The sequence below is a fragment of the Calonectris borealis genome, chromosome 6 (assembly GCF_964195595.1).
Source record: "Calonectris borealis chromosome 6, bCalBor7.hap1.2, whole genome shotgun sequence".
Classification (NCBI taxonomy): Eukaryota; Metazoa; Chordata; class Aves; order Procellariiformes; family Procellariidae; genus Calonectris; species Calonectris borealis.
Genome location: NC_134317.1, coordinates 8,598,294 through 8,619,176, shown reverse-complemented (window position 1 = coordinate 8,619,176; position 20,883 = coordinate 8,598,294). Strand labels below are relative to the sequence as shown.

The following is a 20,883-nucleotide window of genomic DNA, read 5'->3' as shown; positions in this document are numbered from 1 at the left end:
CTGTTATTTGGTTTCGTATCTGAAAACTGGGGTACCGTTTCAGATGAGTAGGTGGTCTGATGTTTCCCTACATGCCGATCCTTTTGGGATGGCCGGTGTTTCCCCCATGCAGCGATGCAGCGGTTGTGCAGTGCGTCTGCGGTTTGCCCACTGCCTGCTGCCTGAACCAAAGTCTACACTTCAGGAGACAGACAAAAAACCTGCCATACACACTGAGCTTCAGATAAAATCAGCTCAAAGCATATTTTTTTCTAACCCTAAATAGCCACTACAGTAATACGTGTATCCGCATACACAAAAGAGTTTGTTCTTATAAAAAATCTAAACCAAACAGAGAACCATGCCAAGATTATACATTTCATTTCCCAGCATACAAATGAGGATCTAATTTACTCTGGGCTGTTCATGCATTTTGCTTTTAACAAACATCCATATGTCAAATAGACCTTCTACATACTTCCCTGCTGGAGTTTTTTTTCCTTTCAACTTAGTAGGGAACATTTGTGATCCTTATTCTACCAAATATATCTAAAGAATATATTTTGCTCAAGGCCTTCTATTTTTTAATTTAAGAGAAACAAATCAATTCATGGCCCTGGCAGTCTCGCTTTTATGACAAGCATACATCTGTGCAAAAATAGCCCAATCCCTAATTAATTACAGGGTGTTATTAACATTTTTAAATTTAACATTGGTTAATTTATTTAATTTTATAAACATGACCATATGAAGTTACTTTTTAAAGAATACTTTTCCATCTTTTGTCTGTAGTTTTAAAATCTGAGTAGTTTAGCATAGATACGGAGTAGTTTAGCGTAGATACGGAGATATTTGCTTGTATCGAAATTATATTCAGATGGTTCCAAATCCTTTCTGTAATGATGTCAATAACTGAGGCTTGACACTTCACTCCTGACTCATGCAGCACTGATGGCCAGTGTTAATGGGAGTTTTCTCCAATTAAAGGAAACAGGCTGAGAGTCATATTCTTTAAAATTCATATTTGTTATGAATGTATAATGCCAAAATCATCCCATGTCATATTTCTCATATACCACAGCACATCAAATCGAGCTTAATTTTAAATCAGCTTAGTAAATACTCCACAAAAATATGCCCAATCAGAGTTAAAATGACTCACTGTTGAAAGAGATTTACTTATTGGTCAGGAAAAGAGTTGCACACCTAAAATGACTATCAATCAACTTTAATCAGTTGAGGTCAGGGTTTTTTTTTGACTAATTAATGAAACGGATAAATTTTGAACAGCTGTAAACTTTTGTAAGATGCCCGTTTTACTTTTTTTTTGTTTAAAAGACAGTGATCCGCCTTGAGCATTGAGATAAATTATACTCAAATATGCACTTCTTCACTGCAACTGCAACAAGTGTTCTCGCGGCTGTCCAGTTTTTCCCTTGGTTACAAGTTTACTATCTGTAATGGACTTAGGTAGTACATGAGGTTCATTTGTCACCTTTAACTTATTCTCTCTTACTTGTCTGTGATTCTATTAAAAATATGATTTATAAGGCAAACAGTAAAACACTTGCTTTTCTATATACTCGTTACTCACATTACTCTCATCCAGTTCAGTCATGAAAAAGTATCTTCAACAAGTGTGGTGTGAGATCGGCATTGTACCGGGGAGTCAAAGGAAGCGAGCGGTTTTCGTTCACAGATAATACAATGGCGGCGCTTTTTGTGGCCTGTAACTACATCTGCACTGCTCACTGAACCATCCAAATTTACAGTCAGCTAAAGAAAAGCACATTTGGCCAAAAATCAGATACATTTTTAATTGGTATCCTAATGCGCATATTCAAATACTAATCCTTGGTAGAAATGTGTATCTGAAGCCGTATTGGCAACTCTGTTGGACAACTTGGAAGCCTTATATGTTTTTTATTTACATTTTTCTGTGAATTTTTTCACATATAAAGTCAGAAATCAGAAGCCCCAGATTTAGAGAGACATATATGATGTTATAATGTTAGTTGGAAACATCTGAGTACCTGTGGTGACTGAATGACTCCTAATTGCTGAACTCAGTTCTGCTCTGCCTCGGCCAGCCTCACCTCCAAACACTAAGGGAACTGAAAGGAATACATCATGGATTTTACAAATTTACATAAATTTTACAAATTTATCATATATATCCACTGCTATATCCAGCAGTATTGTAGAGATGTAGCAAAAAAACAAAAACACCACCACCACCCCCAAAAAAACCCAGCAATACAAAAAACTGAGAAAGAGATGAGAGGCGGGTGTCGGTGGCTAATAGCACAAAAGACCTTTTCCCTGGCTTTATCCACAGGCAAGATGGTGTGACAAGACAGGTGGATCAAGAAGCAAAGAAGGAGGAAGCTTATGCTCTTACAAACCAAACCAAACCACACCAAACCACACCACATCACACCACACCACACCACACCACACCACACCACACCACACCACACCACACCACACCACACCAATCTCTGCCTGCTGATCATGGGCTACAACAACAATTTTGCAAGATAATTCATTCCAAATACAGTCTATAACTCACAATTACCATCATAGACCAGAGGTAACTTTTGTTATCTGAAACTTTCAGAAAGAGTTAAAATGGGGTTTCAGCCCCAAGACCTGGCTGCTTTGACCTTAATTCCCCTCTGGCCAAGTTACTAAGCCCTTGACAAGAAAAAGATGCTTGTGCAGAGCATGAACTTATTTAGCTGGGGTAGCATTTGTGTTTTTTCACAGCCTTCATTACTGTAATATCATACACAGGGGTTTTAATTTGTTTGCCATGCAACTTATTCCCCTAAGATTAGTCCTTTTCTAGTCAAGCAGTTTAAAGCTAATCACAGTTGTTATTTTAATCTGTGCTCACCATTAAGAATTCTTGCAGAGCTATTTTGCTTGTTAGCAATTATGGTCTCCCAATGGAAGTTCATGATTACAGCAAAAGCAACCTGTTTAATACTTGGCACCTCTTTATTATACAAGCATTAAACCCAGGAGCATAGAAGCATGCTAATGCTGGTGATGAAAGTATAGCAAATCTATTTAACAAACTCTGTTTTTAATATGCAGTGTTGGAGAACTGCCATGCGGTCCTCGTGCTCATTTGTGGTCCTCCCCCTCTGTGTTTTTCATTACGGTAATAAGGTGATAAGGCGCTGTTGATCCTTTGTTCATTTTCTGATTGTCATGTTTGAAATGCAGGATACAGAATCATAGAATCATAGAATCATAGAATGGTTTGGGTTGGAAGGGACCTTAAAGATCATCTAGTTCCAACTCCCCTGCCATGGGCAGGGACACCTTCCACTAGACCAGGTTGCTCAAAGCCCCATCCAACCTGGCCTTGAACGCTTCCAGGGATGAGGCATCCACAACTTCTCTGGGCAACCTGTTCCAGTGCCTCACCACCCTCGTAGTGAAGAATTTCTTCCTTATACCTAATCTAAACCTACCCTCTTTCAGTTTAAAGCCATTACCCCTTGTCCTATCACTGCATGCCCTTGTAAAAAGTCTCTCTCCAGCTTTCTTGTAGGCCCCTTCAGGTACTGGAAGGTTGCTGTACGGTCTCCCCAGAGCCTTCTCTTCTCCAGGCTGAACAACCCCAACTCTCTCAGCTTGCCTTCACAGGAGAGGTGCTCCAGCCCTCTGATCATCTTCGTGGCCCCACTCTGGACTCACTCCAACAAGTCCATGTCCTTCTTATGTTGGGGGCCCCAGAGCCCAGGTGGGATCTCACGAGAGCAGAGTAGAGGCGGAGAATCACCTCCCTCAACCTGCTGGTCACGCTTCTTTTGATGCAGCCCAGCACACGGGTGGCTTTCTGGGCTGTAAGTGCACATTGCCGGGTCATGTTGAGCTTCTCATCATCCAACACACCCAAGCCCTTCTCCTCGGGGCTGCTCTCAATCCATTCTCTACCCAGCCTGTATTTGTGCTTGGGATTGCTCTGACCCATATGCAGGACCTTGCACTTGGCCTTGTTGAACTTCATGAGGTTTTCATGGGCCTACCTCTTAAGCCTGTCAAGGTCCCTCTGGATGGCATCCCTTCCCTCCAGCGTGTCGACTGCACCACACAGCTTGGTGTCGTTGGCAAACTTGCTGAGGGTGCACCCAGTCCCACTGTCCGTGTCACCGACAAAGATGTTAAACTGCGCCAGTCCCAATACCGACCTGAGGACTTGTCACTGGTCTCCACTTGGATGTCAAGCTATTGTCCGCAACTCTTTGAGTGTGACCATTCAGCCAATTCCTTATCCACCGAGTGGTCCATCCATCAAATACATGTCTCTCCAATTTAGAGACAAGGATGTCATGCGGGACAGTGTCAAATGCTTTGCAAAGTCCAGGTAGATAACGTCAGTTGCTCTTCCCTTATCTACCAATGCTGTAACCCCGCCGTAGAAGGCCACCAAATTTGTCAGGCACAATTTGCCCTTAGTGAAGCCACGTTGGCTGTCACCAGTCACTTCCTTATTTTCCATGTGCCTTAGCACAATTTCCAGGAGGATCTGCTCCATGATCTTGCCAGGCACAGAGGTGAGACTGCATGGCCTGTAGTTCCCCAGGTCTTCCTTTTTTCCCTTTTTAATAATGGGGGCTATGTTTCCCCTTTTCCAGTCAGCGGGAACTTCACTGGACTGCCACGACTTCTCAATTATGATGGATAGTGGCTTAGCAACTTCATCTGCCAGTTCCCTCAGGACCTGCAGATGCATCTCATCAGGTCCCATGGACTTGTGCACCTTCAGGTTCCTTAGATGGTCTTGAACCTGATCTTCTCCTACAGAGGGTGGCTCTTCATTCTCCCAGTCCCTGCCTTTGCCTTCTGCAACTTGGGCAGTGAGGCTTGAGCACTTGCCGGTGAAGACCGAGGCAAAAAAGTCATTGAGTACCTCAGCCTTCTCCATATCCCAGGTAACCAGATCTCCCATTTTGTTCCAGAGAGGGCCCACGTTTTCCCTAGTCTTCCTTTTATCCCCAACGTACCTATAGAAGCTTTTCTTGTTGCCCTTGATGTCCCTGGCCAGATTTAATTCTATCAGGACTTTAGCTTTCCTAACCTGATCCCTGGCTGCTCGGACAATTTCTCTGTATTCCTCTCAGGCTACCTGTCCTTGCTTCCACCTTCTGTAGGCTTCCTTTTTGTGTTTGAGTTTGTCCAGGAGCTCCTTGTTCATCCATGCAGGCCTCCTGGCGTTTTTGCCTGACTTCCTCTTTGTTGGGATGCATCGCCCCTGAGCTCGGAGGAGGTGATCCTTGAATATTAACCAGCTTTCTTGGGCCCCTCTTCCCTCCAGGGCTTTATCCCACGGTACTCTACCAAGCAGATCCCTGAGGAGGCCAGAGTCTGCTCTCCTGAAGTCCAGGGTAGTGAGCTTGCTGTGCGCCCTCCTCAGTGCCCCAAGGATCTTGAACTCCACCATTTCATGGTCACTGCAGCCAAGGCTGCCCTTGAGCTTCACATTCCCCACCAGCCCCTCCTTGTTGATGAGAACAAGGTCCAGCATAGCACCTCTCCTTGTTGGCTCCTCTACCACTTGGAGAAGGAAGTTATCATCGACACATTCCAGGAACCTCCCAGATTGCTTATGCCCTGCCATGTTGTCCCTCCAATAGATATCAGGGGCGTTGAAGTCCCCCATGAGGACCAGGGCTTGTGAACATGAGGCTGCTCCTATCTGTCTATAGAGGGTCTCATCTGCTCAGTCTTCCCGGTTGGATGGCCTGTAGCAGACCCCCACCGTAATGTCACCTGTCCCTGCCCTCCCTTTAATCCTGACCCATAAGCTTTCAGTCAGCTCCTCATCCATCCCCAGGTGGAGCTCCATGCACTCTGGCTGGTCATTGACATAGAAGGCAACATCCCCTCCTTGTCTCCCCTGCCTGTCCTTCCTAAAGAGCCTGTATCCTTCCATCCCAAAACTCCAGTCATAGGAGGCATCCCACCACGTCTCCATGATGCCAATAAGATCATAACCCTGCAGGCGTGTGCACGTCTCTGACTCCTCTTGTTTATTCCCCACGCTACGTGCGTTTGCATAGAGGCATTTAAGTTGGGCCCCTGATGAAGCTGACTTACTGGCTGGAGTGGCTGGAATTCCTTTGTGCTGCTCTTCAGGCTCTCTCCTGCTGACCTGTGATCCTTCTCCAGGCTCTGGGCATCTATTGCTGGCACTGGTATCAAACTGGTAGGAGCGAGATGGATTGAGGCTCCCCTCCCCCGGCAACTTTCCTAACGCTTTCACCAAGACAGACTAAAGGTTTGGTCCTGGTTCCAGTAGCACTAATAATAACATTTCCTTGAAAGGTCTTAAGAACAGGGTCTGACCCTTGCATATTTAGACAAGCATCCTATGCTGAAATACAAATTCTTCTGTTAAGGGAACTAGCAATTGCTGTCATGATCTATGTGTCAAGACTTAAAAATTATGATCTACTGTCAAGGTCAATTAGCAAAGATTGCAGGAGCAAATTTCTGCTTCTCATGTTGATTGTCCATGTGATTCTGCCATAAAAATTATACATAGTAATACATATTAGCTCAATTAGATATAGCATTAAATGACTATGTAAGAAACAAGACTGCAGGGGGATCCCCCACCCCTGACCCAATTCCATCCTATTTAAAGTTATTTCCAGACAGGGTAGGGCAGAGAAATCTAAAATAATCTAAAGTGTTCTGGTTCAAGCTGATACAGTGAGATGCACAATCACTATTTTTGTTGGTGTGGATGAGATAAGCTTCAATCACAATCACTATTGTGCATCATCTCCAGTGATAAATGTTGGTGATTTACATCAACAGGGGTCAAATTTGTCTCATGCTGGATAAATTTATTTTGTTCAATCTTGAGAAATGGGGGAACCACTGACAAGTCAAATATGCTATAATTTTCATCATTCTTCATGTGAAAATAATTATTGTAAAATGTTCAGTGTAAGAAAAGCTGTGTTAAAAAAGTCTGTATTTCCACATACTGGTGAGGTACCTTCACTCGTTGCTGTAAAGCTTTTAAAGAACAGAACATCTGAAGCTGGGCTAGAGGTCTATTTTAGTAGAAAGCTATAAAATGTGACCTAACCATAGTCAGTTCTCCTGGGACGGCAATTACAGCAATGAATGCTCCACAGCAGATGCTAATACTGTGTATAAACAGTCGTCCTCTAAAATGAAAAGAAATTTTTGCCCCCACATGTCTTTTAGGGTCCCATTGTACGTGTGGAAATGTAAAGGAAATGTAAAATTGATATGCGCACCATGACATCAGCTTTAGTCTCCTCTGTCTTAGCCTGGCCGCTATAAATCTCTCCCGGCTGTAAGTAACGCTGAAGGAGCTAAATGGTCAGAATTTGTGTCTGTCTTTTTTATTAGCTCGCCTAGAGTAAAGTAGGGGTTATCGGTCAATGTCAGGTTCAGCGCCTAGTGACCCACTGGGTTAAAATCGTGGTAGTCACAAATCAAGAGCATAATGAAGTCTGAGAAGAGGGCTATGCTGATTTATTAGGACATCTGTCTGGCTATACACAGCCTAGTACTGGCCCTGCATAGTGCAAGCTATTAGCATAATCCTCACCATGAAACATCTTAGAGATTTAAAAGAGAGAAATAAAGTGTTCAAAGAAGACCGGCAAAACCAGAAGGGTTTATCTGGTAGTGCTCATTGTAAGTCTTAACTTTTTATGCCAATACCCTGTAAAAATAATATTTAAAATAAATTACTGTCTTCAGTTTTCCAAAGCCACGGAATTTTCAGAACGCATCTGAATGTTTATTTATAATAAAATAAAGTCACTACCCCGCTACTTTTCAAAGACTTCTTAATCTTTTAATTTTTTATTATTCATTTATATGTAACCACAGTAGTGTCATCTACATATAATGTTATCACCTTCATTCTTACAAAAATAATCTCCTGAATTCTGTAATCTTAAATGTAAACTTCAATTTTTTGTGCCAATTATTTTGACTACTTTCAAAAGAAAGCTTTCTGAGTTTTGCCTATAAATAAGACTAAGTCCATATCATAAATGCTGTATGCTGTAAATTCTGTAATATTACTTTATATCCTATAGGCCACAAAGTTTATGAGATGCATACCAACTAGTACTGTCATGTGCAAAGCTATTTTTTTTGGTACGAGAGCCATTCAACTGAAAAATCAGGCAGATCGTTATTTCTTCCTTGATCAGAACGAAGGTGAAATAAGTTTTGATCTATGAAGATTAAATTATTCCCTGAAGATTACTTTATATTTGACTATGTATTAATAAAAATTGTCACTGCTCATATGCCTTTAGAAAAAAAATTTAAATACTGCATTGAAAAAAAATATATGGCTGTGAATGTCGAATGAGTTTCATCACTGGTATTATTCCATTTCCTCTGTATTAAATGTTATCCCAGATAGGAATTTAGCTGGTAACTATAAAAATATGAGATAGTGAGTAGTTAATAAATAGATACTGAACACTTTGAAAATACAAAGTACAAGCAAATACTTCAAAGTGCTGTCATGCAGATCTTTTTAGACCAGCTGTGATAATAACAATTCTATACAAATGAAAAGCCTGGAAGAACTAATTTTAAAATGATCAAGAGATAATTAACTCATTAAGGGTGTGAGACTTCTGAGGCTTTTGAAGATTAGGTAATTTTTTGGCTATCTTTACCATTTCATATCAGAACAGCCCTGAAACAGCTAGAGAACAGTACTGCTGAAATACAATAAAGAATCTATAGATTTGGACATTTTTGCCATCACGTCGCTGTTATAATGATGCTTGATCAATTTTGGAAAGATGCAAACAATGCACAACCTCTTATCCTAGATAACGAAGGCATCAACAGTAACACACCAGCAATATCACTGAAGTACCATATGTGATAAAATTGCTGTTGTAAAGAGGAAACGCGGACTGGAATGAGGTGAGCACCTTTTTTCAAGAGCTGACGACCTCCACCTGTGAGTAGACGACATTTACTAGACCAGATGAATGCATGGAGGTTTGCAAGGTCCTATAGCCATCTTACCAGAGGGATGCAGAGTTTGAGAAGATCTTCAGAAGTGCTTGTGCAGTTATCACATTTGCTGTACGGCAGAGTAGAAATGCCCATTAGCTGCACAGCAGCATGTGGAAATCATGCTGTGCTTAAACCAGAGTTAAGTCTGGGCGGTCTGCACCGAGCAACATGAATAGAGAAGTAGAAATTCTGCACTACCAAGAGTACTGCAAAATTTTAAAACTGTGCTTATTTTAGTTTCAAAACTCCAAATTTCTCATGCTGCTATGCTGGTTTTTTGGCTACAATTTGTGTGCCATTCAGTGAAAACAGTTATACAAGAATATAAAACCATTTCTTAAATTCAGTCCAATTAAAAGAATCCGAAATAGAGTTAGCACCCACTGCTTAGAAAATTGAACACAAGGAAACCTGTGCGTGTGTGTAACTGCCCTGATTAGCAAAGGCAAGATTCAAATCATGTGTGATGCCCTACTTATTTCACTTAGGCAAGATTTGCTAGTCTGCAAAGAATTAAAAAGTGGAGAAACTGAATACCCAATCATTTATTTGAACTCAAGAATGAAAACTATGGAGTGCAGTATTTTTTCCAAAATAGCAACATAAATAAATATTTACGTGGATAGTACTCGCCTCCATAAATTCCAGCGTTGTTCTTCCAGCTGTGTCACTAAATGCTCTATGTATTTGTTTGAGTCCATATATTCCTAAATGAAAAATTATTAAAAGGTTAGTTTTTCAATGTTCAAAGCATTTGTAAAATTTTGAGTAAAAGACAGTCAGAGTCAGTTTGTGGAGTCCACTTTCATTTTGCACCCAAGGTTATCCCATGTACACAGAAATCACAATGATGTAAAAATCTAGTTTAAAGGCAAATTTTGATTCATACCAGGTGAACAGGGCAGTAGCCCAATACACTTTTCAGAGATTATTTGAGGGGAAGACAAAAGGCGATGAGGATATGCAAGCAGCACAAATAAGGTAGTGTACATATAAATACCTATCCATATTCTAAGCCCAGAATTATCTTCCCTGGATCCAGACTGAAAAATAACTTCTCGACAATGCAGTCACTGTTTGGGTGCACATTTTGTTTACTTTAGATATAAATCAAAGTGAACTGAATATTTGACTCAAATTTTTATTTCATGGATGGTATGAAAAATATTATAGCATGTACCCTATTTGAAAATGAAACCGTAACTCAGCTCAACATTTGCAGATGCTATAACTTGCAATATCAGCTATATGAAAGCTGTATTTGTATTTCTGATAAATAATCATGATCAGATGAACAATTCAGATTTTTTTCTTATTGAAGCCTATTCTTTAAACTCAATGCAAAGACATGATGTTTATTCAGAGAAATACATCAGTAATCGAAATATACCACTTCATTTCCAGGAGGAAGGCAACTTCAGTGTTATTTATATAAAATATTTCAGAATGAACCCACAGAATAACATGTGATATAATATGATATATTCGTATGACAGCGGTACCAACACAGCCACATTACTATTATTCTGAAAACCTATCAGTAATAATATAACTCTCTTGAAATATCTCACCAAAGCAAAAATATGTTTCAAACCTCATACTTCAGGAAATAACAAGTATTGGAGTAATATATGGAAAAGAATCCATCTTCACTTTCTGGAGACAAAAGCTCCGCTTTTATAGCCACACTTTTTTAGCTTCGGATTCATCACAAAACCACTTCATGGGGTTCTTGTTTGTATTAGGGGTTGGTTCTCTACTATTATTATTTATTTTGTGTACAAATATGGATTTTTGTTTCAAAGTAGTTGGTTCTTCTCAGCCATTTATCTTCATGACCAGGAGAATGAGATAGCTACTACAGGGACAGTACATCATCATGTCTTCTCAAGGTGAAGACAAATGTTAGCTGATTTTAATTATCGTAATTTATATATAAATGTACATTTTTATTTTTCAGGACTGGAATTGTTCTAAGAGATTCTGTGCTTCTGCCCACAGTAATTATTTTCTTGTCCTGACTGAGAGAGAGAGAGAGAGAGTGGTTCATCGAAGTCTGTCGTGCCACAAAGAAACGGTCCCTGGCACCGACAGAAGGCAGAGTAAGGAGCTGCTCCCCAGGAGCCTGTGCAAGTGCATCTCGGCCGTACCCTGTGTTGCTCGAAAACCTTTGGGTATTGCGAAACTTTCCATTAAACTCTGTGGCTGCCCCAAGCTTAAATTTTAGTCTAACTGCTGTAGATAGACGTATCTTGTAGAGGTTACTTTCAGAAAACATTAAATAATGTTAATCCTGAGATTTACATTATTCGGTGAACTTCAGTGGCATTAATATCGCTTTTATACCAGTGCTGTTTAGATTAGATGCTGGCTTCAGCATCGGCTCTTGCTCTCAGTGTTACTTGACTGAGTTGAATTTTACTCAGCGTACACCACATCAATTAAGCAGCAAGTTGCTTCTAAGCCAATACAAGTAAAGTCATTCTGTAATACACACATATTACAGTTCAGAAAAGATATACTGTACAAATGTGTAATGATGATTAGCTGCAGTACCAAGTTCTTTAAAACAAGCTGCCTTTTTTTACTTAATATTTTTTACTACAACGAACCTGGTATAAATTAGTATTAATACCTTTATATCTTTTTAATGTAATATTAAACAATATTCCTGATTTATTCATCAGTGCACTTTGCCCTACAGGCAAGGATAGGATCAGCAGTTTTATTCTGCATAATTCTACCATGATAATATAAAAAACTCATTCTGAAGCAATTTTCTCAAAAATATTATCTAGAAATAAAGACAATAGGGAAAAAGAAAGCAATGTGTTTATCCTGTATGACTGCCGCCTTAATGTTAAGTTTTTCCTGTGGCAAATCAGAAATATTATTCTATTTCTCTTTGAAGACCTGCAACTCAGGAGTATGTAATCTGTCAGTGTGCAAAAGTGATATAAAAAATCAACCATAATTTGATAGAAACATCGTGATTGGAAGTACCTCCTTTCTTCTATGCTGCTATGGCACATTCATGTGCCAGCCGTGTCCAAAGCAAACCATCTGCTTCAGACAAGGTCTCTGTTCCCAAGCCCAGGTTTCTGTTCTTTTCTGTTATCAGCTATCCCAGTAAGCCAAATTCTGCAAACCCTGAATCAGAACCCAGTATTATCATTTTGTCAACGTGAAGCAAATAGCAAACAGCGATTTGAGATTTAGAGCGACTCTGATTTAGAATAACTTGGCACATTCAGTGAAAGCATAAAATCTGGGGGGGAAAAAAGCTATAGTAATCATACTTTTTCACAAAGACTATATATACAGTTTAGTAAAGTACCGACATTTTTCACTACCCAATAGATCACAACGAGAGATGTAATACAAATATTTTGCAGCTTCCTTGGAGCTCTGTCATACGAATGCTTGTACCATGTAGGCTTTGAGTAGCATGGCTAACTCTCAAGTCTGAAAAATTACACGGAGCATCGTTTTCTGATGTGAGCGTACGTCTTCAGGAGTTTGCATTATTGGAAGAAGGATCCAAGCAACCCATACATACATAACAAAAATATCTTTTCCTTATGAAAACAGAGACAAGATCCAATAACTGAGTGAGGATAAGAATCACTTAGGTAGACATGACTGGTACTTATACTAGCTACTAATAAGACAGATCAATCAAATAGGAGAGAAAGGCTGTGAAAGCACAGTGGCCCCAGGGTTTCAAAAGTGGCTCACAAATCTGCCTGTTCCCACTAGAAGGCTAAACACTGAGCACCTGCAAAGCAGGAGGGAGTAAGGCTGTGTAAGACCAAGTCAACATTTCCAAAATTATGCAGCATTTTTAATCTGAAGTTGCAGGCTCCAAATTAGTGTATTTTTATAAATCTGATGATATTATATAGCAATGCTGGAATAGCCATCCATGCCGTTACTCACAATTGGACTAGACCTCAGCACTTGCCAACCTGCGTTGGCCCTGCTTTGAGCCCCACTCTGACCTCCAGCGATTCCTCCCAACCTGCAGGATTACCGAGGAGTCCATGATTAAAAAAAAAATTGTTTTTGAAAATCCTTTTAAGAATAATGGAAAGAAAGAAAGAAACCTGTCCCCTTTCTTCTCAATTAGTTAGCTTCCAGCCAGGAGGATTTCACTGCTCCATCTATTCTGTGATGCTATTCACTGTTTTAAGGAAAAAACCTTTAGTAATATATTTAAATGCAGTAGAAAATCTTTCTAACAGCTGTGTAGATTCTGGCATCCAGGAGGAGTTGGTATGCAAATGTCACATACCAGCTCACCTAATTTAGAGAGCGTTAGAGAATTGCTTTACCAAAATTGTCACTGTTTTGAGCTGAAGCACAAGCCTACAAATATACCTAAGTATGTTTTTTGACAGAACTAAATATCTAACGTTGCAATGCTTAATTGTTTTGCCTTTTTTTTTTTCCCCTTCTTTTCTTTGTTAGCTGGATGGCTGTCAGGAAAAAAAGGGGAAGAGAAAGGAAATGAAGTGCCTCCACTGAGGCCCGGGATCCACTGCTCGGTATTTCGGTTGGTTACGTGGGTATTTGTTCTGGCATATCCATGTTGTTGTGCTGGGCAGGGTATCAAAAATTATACAGCGCACAGAACATTTTCCCATCCATTGTTACAGAACAAACCCTTAGGGCAACCTTAGGCTTATAAGACAGGAGTTCCTCGCTGGAAGCTGGAGGTGATAAATTTAAGCTAAAGAAATAGCATGTAGTCTCTGCCTCTCTTAAGGAACTTGCACAGCTTGGTATCAAAGAGAGTTTAACGAGCTTAGCAATATGTGAAAAGGATTAAGGATACAGTCGTTGATCCAACAAATCACTTGATTATGTACTTAATTCAATAGGGCTACTCATGTGCTAAAAGTTAAGCATGTGCTTCAGAGCTGTTGCTGGGCAGTGGTCACTGGGAGGTGGGCGGCGTTGCGGTGGGACCGGGCTGTCCCGCAGCTGGGATACCCCGGCTCTCCTAAACCCAACACCTCAGCCAGGCATGCGGAGACACTGCCCTGCCTGCTGCTGCTCTGCCTGTCCTGAACAAGATCCCAGCGTACGACCTGGGTGCAGAGCTGAGATGCCCAAGTTGTGCAGAAAATAGGGAAACTGGGATAGAGCCTAGGCCAGCACTCATCGTCCTGCAGACTGGTTTTGAAGCAGGGCTGGGAGGTAAAAGTCATACTTAGCCCTGCAGAGCCCAAAGCATCCCTTTCTCCCTCTGGCACATCTAACACCGCTCCTGGTTCAGTTGGGACGGACGCTGAGCAGACAGCCCTACTGCAGTCCTCTGCAACACTACCCCTTGACTCTGCTGGTATTTGTATTTGAAACCAGACAGGAAAACATCAGCGTGGATTCAGGCTCTTGTGCTTCACAGCGGAGGATGTTTGTCGTGGGGACGAGAGAAAAACACCGAATGAACAACCTGATAAATGTACAGACAAGTTCCTGCGAGTATCTGGAGCTTTCCAGCCCTGGAGACAGGGAACTACATAGAGAGCCCACGATCATCTGTTACAATGCGGAAAGTCGTATTTTCACAGGGAGAGGTTATTAGAAATCAAACAACAACAAAGCTGTCTGCAGCCAAACCGCAGACTGTTGCAATTAGGAAATGATGTTAGCAAAGCAAAGAGTGGATGGGATTGACCTGTGAGGGGGAGATCTAAGCTGTTACACGAAGTGCAGAGACACAAGTCATCTTTGAAGGATCTTGGAAGAGTGCCTTGGGATAAAGCTTTAGATCTAGGGAGAGTGCCTTCAGAGAATATTGTAACTTTTGTAAAATATTTATTTTTGTTATCATCCTGCTGCATAAACCTTTGATAGAAAATAGGCTTTTTTCCAGCAGCCCAAGAGGATATAAATATATATATGTATTCTTGTCTGGACTATGTGTTTCGCATGTCTGAAAGCGTTATAATTGAGGATTTGAGTGAGCTGTCTGTTATACAACATTACTCAGCTGCACACTAAAAATAAATCAGGTATAAAAAAAGATAAAACCTCTTTGCATTAGATAATTCTGTCACTCCCTTCAATACCACACCTGGCTAGACTGCTCACCTTTGGTGCTAAATAGCAATAAAAGTTAAACCGGGCGGCTTAAGGAAAGAAGATCTTTTAAAACTGCCGTTATTGCTGATTTATTATTTTCCTACCTGATTTCAACATGTTATTTTAATTGTCAGTTTTATTAACAACTGGCATGAAAGTGTACATTTAGAGCATCTGCAACGAAGCAGAAGGCTGGCAAGAGCTCTTGTGCACATACTGTGGAATTACACCATTATGGTAAAAACAGTAATGATTATTTTAATAAATATGTTGAGCAAATTTCTTAATTGTTCAAAATCACTTAAGCCTCAGTGAACAGTTCATATTACATCTCAGCTGCACTGATTAAAACTGATTTACTGACTCATCTGAAGCCAGTTGTTTTCGTAAAAAATCAGCTGGGTTTTCCTCCTGCTGCTGCTTGGCTTCCGCTTTGCACCCTATTAAATGGCACTATCCACAGAGGAGAGCAAGTTTAATAAAGCCTGAAATAGCACAAGCTCGTTAGCTAGCGGACAGATTCTGCACCCCTGTGCACTCTGAGTACAGGGATGCAGAGACAGTTCGCAGAGGAACGCTATCCAGATTCGCAGCTGGTATCCAGAGCCCCGCTGCATTTGAATTTTTGCCAGTTTGTCCCCAAAGAAGTACAAGCTCTGGGATAACGACGTGGGTACTCTGCTGCTCAGTGACACCTGATGTTTGTGTTCTTCCCACACAGGGCCATGGAGAATGCTGTAATTTTATGTTATCTTCCACCAGCTTATAAAAGCTTCTGTTTTCCAGTAAGACATTTTCTACAAGGAAATCTCATGGCTCAGGCAGGCATGTGCAGGAGCGATGTACGGACCAGTATTCTGCAAGGGCTCTTCCCTGGCTTAGTAGACCGTAGCTGGAAAGTGAAGAACAGATTTGGTGAAAACCACTGCCACCATTCAGATTTCCAGAAGCTTGGCTGGTTTGAGTTGCTCACACTTTAAGGGTTACAGTTTTTTACAGGTTTTACATATCACTTATACAACCCACGTGGGCCTTGACATGAAGGATAAATCATAGCAGATAGGAGGATAGCAATGATGCTGGACTTAAATTCTGGAAGAGAAAAAGCTAAAAAAGTTGACCTAATTGAGGTTAATTACATTAAAGTAGATTTTCAGTAAATCAATTAAGTATCTTGGTACTGGGGATGAAGGAAAGAATCCCAGAGCGTCCCAGGTGTTACCCTGTGATGCTAAAGAGTGAAACTAAAGACAAAAATACATGTGTTAGCTTTCCAAAGGGAAGCCTGATGATGGATTCAGGCAGAAAAATAGCAGAGCAGTTTTTAGCTGGACTGAATCTGCTGAATTCCGCCTTTTTTGATACAAGTGAGTGCTGTAATCTCGTAGGATGCTGCAAAATTCATAGTAATACATTGTATCTCTCTTGTAAGACCTTTCCTTCTAAGGAAGGGATGCCTGCTGTCCCCTAGCAAGAACACACAGCTGCAGTTCAAAGGTACATGATTTCTCAGCGTCCTGATTCCTCACCAAAACCAGATGACTAAGCAGAGGCCACAGCAATCCTCGCAACGTCACCTGGAGGCTGTGTGTCTGTAACCCAAGCCATTAGGATCAAGGTAAATGGAGAAGCTCCAGCAGATGCCCAGATTTTCCATGGCCTAGAAAATCTCTGGCAGTGGTAAAACCAACGTACTGGATCTCACGTCAATTTAATATTCTGGCCCCTAACTTTTGAAGCAGTTAATGGTTTAAGCAACAGCTAGGTTGAAGGACAAATGTCAATTTAGAAAACAGTATGACAGCTGTCCTCTTTCAGGGCAATGAAGCAGAACCCAAAGTAAAGTAGGTGAATGTTAGGACAAATTCCTAAGATCAAACAGATAGATGAAAACAATATTTTACAGAAAATAGGCACTTGGACAGACCATTTCAAACTGGGATCCATTAAAAAAATATGTGCTTATTTGACAGACTGGAATATTTTTCAAAATAAGATAGGATATAAAGTAAGATAGTGGGAAATAAAGTCAGAAACCAAGATGATGGATGAAATACAAGAGGAAGTGATAACTAAAACAGAAAGAAGGACAGCAGGAGTGAGTAAGTACAGTGAAGATGTCTAGAACTTGACAGATTTTTTTGTAAAAATACCTTTTACTCCAAAAATTTAGCATTCCTTGGGCCTAGAAGTCTCTATGCAAATAACAGTCTATGCAAGGTTTGTCATTTCTACTAAATACTGAGCAAATTATTCTGTTTGGCTGTGTAAGTAAAGGAAACTGGACATTTTGTCCAACAGGCAAATCCATGCTATTTTTAGCTGATTTTCTTTCCCTAAAAAAGAAGTATAAATCAGTAAAAGCAAATACAAAGCATTACCTGGAATTTACTGGAATTATCTTGAAATAGAAAAGGATGATATCATACCAGAAAAGTTTGAATTTGTTAGACATCCCCTAAGCCATGGAGCTTTTAACACCAGTTAACAGCTTCATTGAACAATACATCAGAGGTACACGCAGTTACTGCGGGAACAAAAACCAAGATCATATAGAAGTGTGTCCTACAGCATCGACAGGTGGATGCCCTTGGTTTGATTTGGGGTCAAATCAGGAGATCCTTTTGGTAATCGGTCTGCGTAAAGGCCGAGTGTCCATGGGTACCCATCTATCCTGAGTGTAGCTCACTGTGAATGAGGTTCGAGCAGGCTGGTTAGGGCCTGATCCTGAGTGACAGGCAGGGAGCAGGAACTGCAGCAGATGCAGTTGATGGAGCAGATTATGGCCTGTGCTAACCCACGGTAGTCCCAGAGGAAGAAAAAGCACCGAGAACTCTTCGAGCTTCTAAACTACCAAAAAAATCAACTGGGCAATTGCAGCAGCCAAGGATTTTAGCAGGAGATGGGAAAAAACTGCCTTTTGGCCAGGAAGAGGAACAGGTATGGATGATCATGTTTCCTGGGCAGATTTGGGGCTGCCTCCCAGTTACTTCAGCATATGGAAAGTTCTTGTCCTCAGCCAGTATGAAACATCTCTATATAGTGAAATACAAAATGAACATACAAAGTGAAGCTTAGCATAGTGGTACATGTGACAGTTCCTGCTTGTTCAAAGTTATTGATAACCATGTGTAACTTAAGGAGGTGTCAGAGTGACAGAAATGTTTATATCCCAGAAATTCCACAAATGAAAAGGCGTCAGTGTTATTTAGGGCCATAGGAATTTTCTATATAGCTAAACCAGACATTCAGAATCAAGAAAAATGAGTGCAAGAAGATGTGTAGATTTTATGAGTTTGCTGCTGCACAATGTGCATATTTACATGAAATAATTAGCTGTAGTGTTGTTTATGTCAAAACCAATTTACATTAATAAACGCCACCCGGCAAAGACACTGATGCTGTAAGAAAATGCCCAGGAATGTTAGCAGCCATAAAGATGCAGAGTAAACACTGGAGCATTTAATTAATCCATTTCTGACATTACCAGGTAATTACAACTTCTGAACCATTTCTTCGATGTTTTTTCTGAATATAAATCAACCACAACACACAGAAGAACTGCTGGTTGGAGGCATTTGACTTGCGTAGACATATGGCACTTGCATGTGACTCACGCTGACTAAAGAAGACAAGGAGTTATAATTGTTATTTATAACAAAGACAGAAAAACATTCATGGGATCTATTGCAGAGTTGGGGAGATCTAATTCTAAGGTTTTTACAGACATTTGGGATTCACAGATAAAGACGCTTCATTCTCAGTATGTATCAGACTTGTTAACTCATTTGGAATAATCGCTATCATCCAGCCTAACAACAAATACCTTAGGACCTGAAGTTTTCTATCATTTTCTTTCACTGCTTCATTATCACTTGTCCTCACGTATATTCTGACAACTTCTGAGAAGGAACAAGGTACACACACACAAATCAAGTGTATCTTCATATGGTTTTATTTCTACTTAAAAACAAACTAAATAAAAAAGCAGTATATGCTCATCAGTTCAATCATTCTCTTATTGAAAGTCCCTAGTAAAAATACAAAATATAATTTGTATGCACATATATAAAATATATAAATGTAACATAAAAATCCAATACAATGCTATAGGCATATCAATCTGATGATCCCAAAATGCATCCAAGCATCAGTGGGCAAAACAAGGCAAGAAAAAGTTCTGAGGATTTCCAGCTTCTGTCCCCTGCTCTAAGTACAAGGGTAACTCGGGGTTTAGTAAAACCCAAATTATCGACCCTTTAGGGTTTGTATGGGCAGAAGACAGAGAAACTGGAGATAAGCAGAGAGAAGGCAATGCGCAGCGCCAGAGGCTGAGACTTCCTTTCCAGACAGGTCTCGCTTGCTTTCTCCTGCCACCCCTCTTTCGCCCGCCTGCCAGCATGCTCTGCTCTAGCCACAAACTTTTTCAAACAGAGGAGGGAACTTGTTATAGCACATTTTGAAAATTAATCTCTGTGTCAATGGCTTTGCTTGCAATGCCTTGCACATGCATATCTATAGTCAAGAAAAATTTATCTCAGCTTTAAAAATGAAGCAATGCTCAGGAAATCTCAGAAACTGCTTCCAGCACTCAGGCTCTTCCTGGTATGCTGAATTCAGTGGAACATCCATTTCATCTATACGATACACAAACATACACACACAGATAAATGATGGAACATGCAAATAAATATGCTCCTAAACATCCCCTGTTCATTGGTTTGCTTTTTCACCCTGTGTTTGTGCAGAGAAAAAAGAAATAAGTCAGAAGCTAACACATAAATATACCTTTGCATTTTTATAGTTTTATTATAAGCAAAACCAGCAGCCGTGCTCACAGGGAGCACTGTATTGTCAGCTGTCATTACCATGGCTTGCAGGTTCAACTTAGGATTTTGATTGATTATAGGACACAACAGAGTCTAAGGCATGAATCACTTGTAAACTGTGGCCTGAATCACACTGTTTATTCAGCCAAAATTCCCACTGATTTCCATGAGATATTCAAGAAAATAAGAGCATTCATAAATGCAACAGGATTGGCCCTGCTTGTATTTATTTGTGCAAATGAAAAAAAAAACCTGTAAAATTTTCAATGTATTTTCTTGTATTTAACAATTCAATTCAATGCGTGTGAGGAAGCTAACCTTCCCTGACAGTTTTGCAAATCAGTTTTCCCACAAGGAGCTCTGATCCCAACTTCTGCAGCTCTCTGACAGCCACCGACTGTCGCCGCTTATAAGACGAGTTTGCGGTCCCAGCGCAGTTCAGGCAAGTGCACTATGGAACCTGACTTTCTGGGGTCAGGGGATTAACCATAAGAAGTTTGGCATTTCCTAAGTGGTGTATAGGCTAGACGGCACCATGTGATACTGGTTGGAGATAAACTTTAAGTATATCAGGGATTTAGCAAAAGTGGATTTAGTGGAAGGAAAATGTTTCACTTTAATGGTAAGCTATAAGCAGAAAGTTCTGTAAGGTCCCAGAAAGGGAATAAGAACTGGAACATTTGTGTCAGCAAACAGCATACAAGCATGCGTTTATGCTGTGTAGGCCTGTTAAATACTTAAGCCAAAGCAGTGACTTTAGTTATATCCTCTAATTCTTGGTAAATTCTGGCTGGAACAGAAAGCACAAAAGCACTGAAAGCACGATTTCTTGCTGGGCTGCAACTCCAACCCTGTCATCCCTACCGATGCTGTAAACACTTACAGCCATATCAGTCTGGGACAGTAGTGGCCATTAGATGCACTGGCA

The 20,883-nt window shown here is 40.5% G+C and overlaps 1 protein-coding gene across 1 annotated transcript in view; it reads right to left on the bottom strand.

Annotated features, from left to right (window-relative positions):
- The window catches only part of NCKAP5 (NCK associated protein 5), a 398,069-nt gene that overhangs the window by 260,141 nt on the left and 117,045 nt on the right, over window positions 1-20,883 (bottom strand). The window contains exon 3 of the mRNA XM_075152767.1: window positions 9,670-9,743. Coding sequence (XP_075008868.1) covers window positions 9,670-9,743 — 74 coding nt within the window. The remainder of the gene's footprint in view (window positions 1-9,669; window positions 9,744-20,883) is intronic.